The sequence below is a fragment of the Echinops telfairi genome, unplaced genomic scaffold (assembly GCF_000313985.2).
Source record: "Echinops telfairi isolate 266 unplaced genomic scaffold, ASM31398v2 ScPeMD7_3533;HRSCAF=4204_0, whole genome shotgun sequence".
Classification (NCBI taxonomy): Eukaryota; Metazoa; Chordata; class Mammalia; order Afrosoricida; family Tenrecidae; genus Echinops; species Echinops telfairi.
This window is the reverse complement of record NW_022107431.1, coordinates 103178962-103188302: the sequence shown is the minus strand read 5'-3', so window position 1 is coordinate 103188302 and position 9341 is coordinate 103178962. Positions and strand designations below refer to the sequence as shown.

Below are 9341 nucleotides of genomic sequence, written 5' to 3'. Positions count from 1 at the left end.
GGGCACTAACCCACCCAAGGGGAGGGTATTTTTCATATCTCCACAGGGAAAGAGGGACCAGACTTCAAACCAGTGATCCAAGATGTGAACTTCAGGGAGCTGCTGAATATTCAGCAGTGGGACTGCCCCTGCTTGGGGTCATCATTGAGGAACTCATGGCCAAGCCTGTGGCCGCATTTACCACAGGACACCTTAAAGGCATCAGGCTTTTTATATAGTAAAACACTGGGTCTAGATATAAGCAATTTGCTCCAAATTGTCAGAGCTAGAACCAGAATCAAGGCCACTCACCAGTTTCTTTGTCTTTTGACCCTCTCATTTCTTGATGCTTGGTTTCCCCAATGTGTTAGGGTGTGTTGTCCAGAGAAACAAAACTAAGAACAGAAAAAAAAACACCTTTATATTAATTTTAAATCAAGAAGACGTCCTAGCCCAGTCCAATTCAAGTCCATGAATGCAATCTCGTCAGAGCCCCTTTTCAGACTCACCTAGCTGCGGGCTGATGAAACAGAAGCAGGAAGCAGTGAGATGACAAGCTGGTGGGTACAGAGGCAAGTGGATCCAAGGTTGGTGGAACCATGCAGGGCACCTACAACTCCCAGGATAGGCAACCCACATAAGGCACTGCTCCTGGAAGCAGACACAGACTCCAAGCAAAGGGGAAGGAAAAAGGCAAGAGACACATAAGAAGTGTCCTTCTTATGAAATCATACTCAGAACAATCCTATAGGTGTGGAGCTGTCCCTATTGCTTTCCCTGACTGTAACTCTTTAAAGCCCAGTCTCTCTCGAGTAGAGCTGTGGGATGTTTAGAACTCTGACCTTGTGGAGTGCAGCCCAGTGTATAACCACTACCCCATAATGATTCAACACCACACGATGGCATTGAGATTGGTTTGGGTTTCTTATGAAATGACCACACCTCTAAGGAATACATCGTAGGTTGCCATCGATTGATAGGTTAGACTCCGCCTCTGCTTCCACACAGGTACCATCAAATTGGCATAAAATCCAATCACCATACCCTGTTAAACCAGATGTCCAGGTGTGCATGTGGACCCAGGTGTACATGTGTATTTCTCTTTACCTCCTTATGCATCTAGTACATTCTTCTGAATATAACAAGAATTCAAAATATGTTTACTAATAGGCTGAGAGTTAAAAATGTATCTCCTCTAGTATCATTTTTCAGACTATTTTTTCCCTGTCCAGATGACTACCTTGGGAATACCTACATCTTGCCATTCTAGTGAAATTTTTCAATCCAATGATAATCAATTTATTTTGTCTACTCTTTTTTCCCGTTATCCGAAGGTCTATCTAATTGGATTCTTAGGACCATGTGAAGTGGGCAAGGATGAATAAGGATAAGTCAAGCTAGTAGACACGTGAATGGAGTTTTGAGCTCCTAAGGTTTGAAGAAGGAGAATATTTGGACCCATGGAGGGCAAAAAGATGTCTTTAAAAGTGAGTGCTCTTCTGACTGTGCCCTGGGAAGAATGTAACTCCTTGATGGTTTCTTTTGCAAAGGACAGAGTAACACACAGAATTTAAATTCTTTCCATCATATTTCATAAATCACTTTAGTTCCCCCATACTTTTGATTAAGTCTGATAAACACGGGAGCTTTGAAAATTTTGTAGAAAGATGGAGTTAAAAGATAATGAAATTTTTCCACATATATTTTGAAGTCCCTTTGTACTCCTCTGTAAAGGTGAGGAAAAGAGAAGAACCAGGAACAAGTTAACACTTTTCCACCTTGGCTTTCGCTTCAATAGACAGGTTCTCATGTACTGTCAACCAAGACACTGAAGGGCCTGTCACCTTTGAGTTCTAGTTAATCTTGAAGTAAGTGTACATGAGACAGAGCAGTGTGCCTGTTTCCCTTCCAAAAATACTAGAGGGAGTCAGCCCATATGGATGAGGAGAAAGAGGACTTTTATAAAAATGAGTCATGGAATGCCATCTGAATAATAAGTAAAGTTGAATCAAACTGAAAGTGTCAATTTTACTTATAAATTGGATTATCAATCTCCAAGTTGTCAAAGAATTGGTGGTGTGGTGTTATCAGTAGTCAATGAGAGATAGGCTTGAATTAACTATTCAAAGACCATGAAAATGGATATTGAATAGAGTGTGTTTGAGAAGACTGACATGTGAAGTGGTCCAAGTGTTTGATGGATCTTTCTTGTAAACATTGAAGATATTTTTCATAATGGCAGATTTGGGGGAAGAGGGAGGAATGGCTCTCAAATCTCAGTAAGTGAGAGGGAGTGACAAGGAGGTTGGCAGATTAACACCAAGAGATAGGAGAGAGAGAATTATGATAAAGTGGTATAAGCCAGGAAGCAGATGTCAAGGGAAAGACAGAATAATGATCGGAAGCTGCATTTAAGATATCAAGACAAATATTGCCTCTACCTCTTGACCTGGAAGAACATGGGAAATGCTGAAGTACAATTGTCTCTATTGGCCATGCTATATAGTATCCTAAAAGATGTTGATTGTATCTGTTCATTGTTTGAGGAATTAAGTCTGATGATGCCTGAAAGCATTAGTACAGGCTGAGAATATATAAAATATTCAGTAAATATTATAACAGAGCTGGGACTATTTCAAAAAGATGAAATTGTCTCTGTTTGACAGATAAGGAAATGCAAATGCAGGGAGATTGGTACCAGAGTAAGGAATCAAATACCTGTATCTTTCTATCAGGTTTCCTACTTTCCTGCGGGGGTTATGCCAAAGTAGCCAGAAGTGAATGGGCTGGGCTGCGTGGGGCTGGATTACTCGTCATTAATTTTGGAGTAAAACGTGTGGGAAAGGGGCAAAAAAGGCTTGATAGTAAAAAAACAGTCTCATGAATTTAAGTTGCATAATCCTAGAAACAAATGTTTGAGTTCTCTGTGCTTTAATAAACTATTATCTTAATAGTAATTAATAAATACTAAAATCTAATGATGGTGCTTTTTAATTTACAAAAGCCTTAACTACTACAAAAATATCTAGCTTTCAATTATCCACACTCATTTTCCACTTGGAATGTTTTTAATTTAGAGGGTAGGTGAAAATACGTGGTGTTTTTTATAGACTTTACTTACCCATTTTATTTTAATTGTATTCACATGTTCATAAAGTAAAGCACCAACATATATGTTTGAGACAAATACCCCATGCTTCTAACATGTTCATTACATGTTTCAATTTTACGTAAATTCAACCTGGTGTACTTTTTGAAACAGAGTCATGACAATTAGAGGCGAACTCCCTGGTACAGCTGGTCTATGTAGAACGGCACTAACACACCAGTGTTTCATTATACTGAAGGAAAGCTCCTGACAGCGCTGGGTGAATCAAACTAATAAATGGCTACAGCATCCAAGAAGAAAGCGCTCCCCATCACATATAATCAAGGCTGAATGATTTTCAAGAAATTACTCAATGCAAGAAGGAAAATGGGAAGAGAATACATGGTGAACAAAATATTCCTAAACATTGTCAAAAAATCCTTTTGTGTGACTACTATAGAAGGTGATTAGCCTCCGAAAATTGGAGAGGAGGCTATGAGATCTGACCTCGAATCAAGAAAGAAGTATCGCAAGGATCGCATTCAAAAAAATAGATGAAAATATTAATGACTTAAAAGAAGCATCCCCAAAGTTTGTTGAACTCTTAGGAGAACCTTCCATTTGGTCGAAGGAAAAATGCAGTCGTACACATTGAATTTTATATGAAATACATGACAAAAGTGGAAGTTGACCAAAAACAGGTATTTAACTGAATTGGAGCCAAAATCTGATACCCAGCTTTAGCCAAATATTTTCAGTGAAATCTCCTGAGAGCCAAATGTTCTTTGATGCCAGATAGACCATGTAGTTTTCAAATTAATATAATTGTGTATAAATATGGTGACCATGTACTTTATCATTTAAACTCGGATACTTTTAAGAGCAAAAAGAGATGCTATTGGTAATGACTCTAATACCTCAGGCACAGATATAGGTGATCTTGGACAAACTAGGACATGTACTCACCTATGGATAAGCCATTCTCGTGTCATACATGATGGCGGTTCTCTTGGAAATGGGTCATTGTTGTTATCAGGTGCCATGGAGTCGGTCCGACCCACATTGACTTTATGCACAGTGGAATGAGAACCACTGCCCTGTCCGGCACCACCCACACAATTGTTCCTATGCTTGAATCCATTGTTGCAACTACACCGTCCATCCACGTCTTCGGGCCTCTCTGTTCTTCACTGGCCCTCTGATTATCAAACATGATGTCCTTCTCCAGGGCCTGGTCTCTCATGACTGCATGTCCAAAGTATGTGAGACAAAGTCGTTCTGTGATGATAAACACTTGAGTCAAACTGGGGTAGAGCCTATGGGTTAACCACTATTATTCAGGTATTGTTCAGTAACAGCTATGGAAATTTTTGATATTTAAGATAGTCTAATTCATTTAAAATTTTCTAGAAATTATAACCTCTTAAACAACAATACATTAAGTATAGAGAATCCTAGAATCATAAAGTTGCTACTTGCCTATAGATATGCATATTAAAGCAAACTCCTTTTAATTCTCTATTAGAGGTTTCTTCATTTTTCTCATTGTGGACAGAGGGACGGAAGTTCTGCTAACTCTCAGGGTAATCGTTTACAAAGCAATCTTTAAAATAAAAATCATCTCGATGTATTTGGTTATAGGGTTCAATTAATAAATGAAATTCAAATATAGATCTCTTTGTAAAATGTTAGATAATAATAGTAATGATGATAACAATGGTGATGACCATCATGAAAGGACCTGACCATCTCTCCCACCACACTTACCATGCACACACATTTTCTATCTCGGTTTTTGGAATCACAATCCATTTGTTTATTATTCAGACAAAAACAGGAATCATAACTGATAGCTTTTCTTTTCACATCATCAGTCAGTTGATTTCCAGTTTCTGCTCACAATCCATATCTTATTTGTGCTTGTTTTTCCATATTCACATGACTATACATATTCAAAGCCACATGATGGCTCCTAGCCAGGTTTCTTGTTTCTATGCATGCCTTGCTGCCATCTATTCTTTTTGCTTGCTGACAGTGAGGAGGACATGAAACACTTGCTGATGAAGATCAAGGATGGTAGTGTTCAGTATGGATTACGATTCAAGGTAAAGAAAACTCAAATCCTTATAACTGGACCAACAGATGGGTGAAAGACAGACTTTTCTACTCCCAGAAGAATTACAGTCCTGGAAACACACAGGGGTAGTTCTATCTGTGCTATCAGGTCACTGTGAGTTGGCACTGACTTGATGATGGTGGGTTTTTTGGTTTGGGACCAATAGGTAACATCACGATAAACAGAAAAGATTGATGTTGTCAAGGATTGTGACTTTTTCGAACCATAATCAATGCTCATGGAATCAGCAGTCAAGAGATCAAATGACATATTTCATTGGATGAATCTACTCTACAAGACTTCTTTAAAGTGTTGTAAAGCCAGGATGTTACTTTGAGGACTAAGGTCTGCCTGACCCAAGTCAAGGTATTTCCCATTGCCTCATATGCATGGGAAAGATGGACATGGAATAATAAGGAAAACTAAAGGAACATGAATACATTTGAATTAGGGTGCTGGCAAAGAATCTGGAAAGGACCATGGACTACCAAGAGGACAAACACACTGTCTTGGAACAAGTACAGCCACAATGCTCCTTAAAAGCAAGGATGGCGAGACTTGATCTCACATACTTTGGACATGTTGCCAGGAGAGTAGTCCCCGAGGAAGGATATCATGCTTGGGAAAGTAGTGGGGCAGAGTATAAAAAGAAGACTTTCAACAAGGAGGACCGACACAGTGGCTCCATCAGTGGGTTGAAACAACAATTGTGATGATGGCACGAGACCTGGCAGTGTTTGGTGGTCTTGTACACAGGGTCGCTGTGAGTGGGAATAGACTCGAGGGACAATGACAACAACCGTTCAACCTACTGCCTCTGTGACATGGTGGGGCCTTGATCCTGGCCCTACTTCAATGATTTTCCACCAGGATGGTACAATCTGTGCTATTAAGTAAATAAAGAGTCAACAAGGTTTCCAATTTTAGAGAGGTTTTGAGAATCAATGATCTGGGTATATGAGTGGAAAGGACATAGAAGGAACTTTGCCTGTATCCCAGTTTCTGCCTAGCGTCCTGAATATAACAGTAGTGTTGGCCTTAACAGCATTCAATATAAATCTCAGGATTTAAAGCATTTTTTAAAACACTTCATTGGCTGAGGAAGAAGAATAACATTAGGAGTTCCAGTGCTTCATTATCTGATTTCTTTGTCAGACCCATTAGCCAGATTTCCCACCCCCCACTGTGCTACCCCCAAGACTTATTTGAGGCATATTTCCCCATTAGGAGAGAACTTAGTTCTATGGTCAAAGACATTTGGGAAATGTCAGGCTAAAACAAGTAAAATAGATTTCTGTACAGTTTCCTACCAGTTATTCTTTCCTAAAGTTCCTGGAGCTTTTCTAGGAGGAAGGTCTGGGCACAGTTTCCAAATTCACTGAACTTTTTTTTCTTTTGTTAACTATCTATAGCAGCAGTTCTCAACCTGTGGGTCGTGACTCCTTTGGGGGTCGAACAACCCTCTCACAGGGGTCGCCTGATTCATAACAGTAGCAAAATGACAGTTGTGAAGTAGCAATGAAAATGATGTTATGGTTGGGGGTCACCACAACATGAGGAACTGTATTAATGGGTCGTGGCCTTAGGAAGGTTGAGAACCATTGCTCTACAGGAACCAGTCTCCTGTGTCACCTATTTTGAATGTTTACTTGCCGATCTAAGTGCACATAAATTTTGCTTTTCTGGAAGAGAGTGTATACATTCATTTTCTTGAGTTTGATAAACTGGCTTTGAACTCCTGATAGAAGGGGAGACATTAAGGGGCTGCATCATGACACCCCGTCACTTATTGGTCAACCTATTCCTATATTCATCTGTTCGCTCCCCAATTCCACATATACTTATGGAGCCTAGGGAAATAACTATAAACATAAAGATGACTGAGACCCAGATTTCTTTTCATGAAGTCATCCGGAGAATACACTTGAATCATCATTTCCCAGAGTAATTCTAGTAAATGGAAACCACTGTTAATTGTTCATTACGTACCTGCCCTCGAGAGCTTTACTCTGCAAGTTGTTATGCCTATGGAGGCTTTAGAATTCCTTTATTTGCATTTTAGAAAAATTTCTTTAAAACCAGTTTGATTGTGAACCTTTTGAGGACAAGGCCATTGTCTGCAGAACACACCATCTACATTTCTACTCCCCTGTGTGCATACATAATTGAGAGATGGCCTGATACATCTCCTGGAGAGAGCCAGAAATAAGACAGAAAAGAGAATACCAAGTATTAAGCACTTGGCTGGATACCTTCAATAAGTCTTCTCATTGAACACTTCTCTTCCACTTTGAGCTAGATATCCTCACTCACATTTTACAAAAGAGGAAACAGAAACCCAGAGGGATTAAGTGATTCAGAGAAGACATACAGTCACCGACATAGATCATTCAAACTCTGGTTTCCCCTCATGACTACATGCTGGAATGAGTGAAATAAGTGTAATTTAACAAATATGAATCAAAGATGCCAATTTGAGAGTTTTCATTAATTGCTTAGAGGAAAGAAATCCGGCCTGGCAGCAGCTCTTATGGTAAAGCACTGGATGCATCCATGGACTCTGTGCAGTGGACTATGTGTTTATGGTGGCAGAGTGGGCTATTCGTTGGGCTTCCAATTCTCAGGTCAGTGGTTTGAACCCACCAGCACTGCTCCTCACAGGAGAAAGATGAGCTTGTATGCTCCTGTATCGATTTAAAGTCTCAGAAATCCAAAGGGGGCAGCTCTATTCTGTCCTGCAAGGTCACTAGGAGTAAGAGTCCACTGGTTGGCAGTGAGCTTCTGGAGACGTGCTTGCTTCCTTCTGTAACATCTCCATAAGTGCTGTGCTCACCAAAAAGTTTAGACCCATCTTACATTGGGCCAATAATAACAACAGTTACTGGGTTGTTATTATTGAATATGGACTAAGTACTAGATGCTGTTCTAGGTTTAAAAATATACTTTAGCGATCAGTATTCAGCAGGGTTCATGAAAAAGTGTATCCAAAAAACCCAACTTCAAAATTGTGCTGTCTGATGACCACTTGGGTAATCTGGAAAGGTTTACTCTGGAGAAGAGTGAAAATGACAGGAGAGCTGTCTCAACTAGTTGAGGGATTTAGATACAAGGATGCAATTGATAAGGAGTGAGACTTCCATGCTGGAGGTATTCAAACACATGTGTCCAGATAGTAGCAACTTCTGAATTTGATGGTAAGGAAAGTAGGGAAATACTTTAAGTTTCATGAAACTTGGGGAATTATATGTACTTACTCATGAAATGATAGAAGTTTCCCAATTGAGAACCCTATCCACGCTTTCCTCAACATTATTAAGAAAGATACTAGGAAATGATTATTCAATTCAGACCCTTCTCAACAGCGATTGTCTTGCCACTTTCTATTACCAAAATTGAGGCTCTAGGTTTCAAAGCGACATTTCCTATCTGGAGTAGATGGTCGACTTATTTTTGTCTGTAGCAGCAAGAGAAGTTCATCTTGGATCCTGATCATTGGGCCAGGTGTTTGGGAGAAACTCATGGAATAAGGGTTGTTTGCTTGTGGAGATCAGCGTTTCTTGGGAGGTAGCAGCAGAGGCTGAGAAGCGAGTGTGATGATCTGAGCAGCAGTGGAGGACCCAGAGAAAGCAAACCATTTGCAGGCACTGGGAAAGTTCAGTGGTGTTAGGTGTTGCAACTACCTGGAGCCCCCAGAAATGAATGAACTGAGTGTCTTGTGAGCTATCTTGGGGGCAAATGGGGATACATGGCGGCACAGTTATAAAGAACGTGGGTCAAGAAAAACCGGGATCAGGGGTGTGCGTGCATGTATCAAGATAATCAAAAAAATTATTCGGGTGTGACCATGAGCACTTGTCTACGAGATGAGGAAGACCTAGTGGCAGGGAAAGAAATCAATTAGAAAACAAAACAAAAACCCCAAAGATGCGTGTCGAGGGTTTCCACCCTGCTGTTCAGAACCCCGTGGGTGCTCCAATCATCTTAATGCTTCCGCTGAAGATGGAAGCGGGGATGCTGAGGCTGATGAAGGCAACCCTGGAAAAACAGGGCTGGGGAGGGTGACATAGCCCAGGGACCCGGAGCGGGCGATGAGTCACGGGCCAGGCAGGGCTACCTGGGGATAGATAGGGCGCTGCCGTGTGTGCACGCTGGCAGCGC

At 40.5% G+C, this 9341-nt stretch overlaps 1 protein-coding gene across 1 annotated transcript in view; it reads right to left on the bottom strand.

Annotated features, from left to right (window-relative positions):
- The window catches only part of LOC101647784 (cellular tumor antigen p53-like), a 12669-nt gene extending 8559 nt beyond the window's left edge, over positions 1-4110 (bottom strand). Inside the window, 1 exon segment of the mRNA XM_045294329.1 lies at positions 4034-4110. Coding sequence (XP_045150264.1) covers positions 4034-4110 — 77 coding nt within the window.
- Between the last annotated feature and the right edge of the window lie 5231 nt (positions 4111-9341).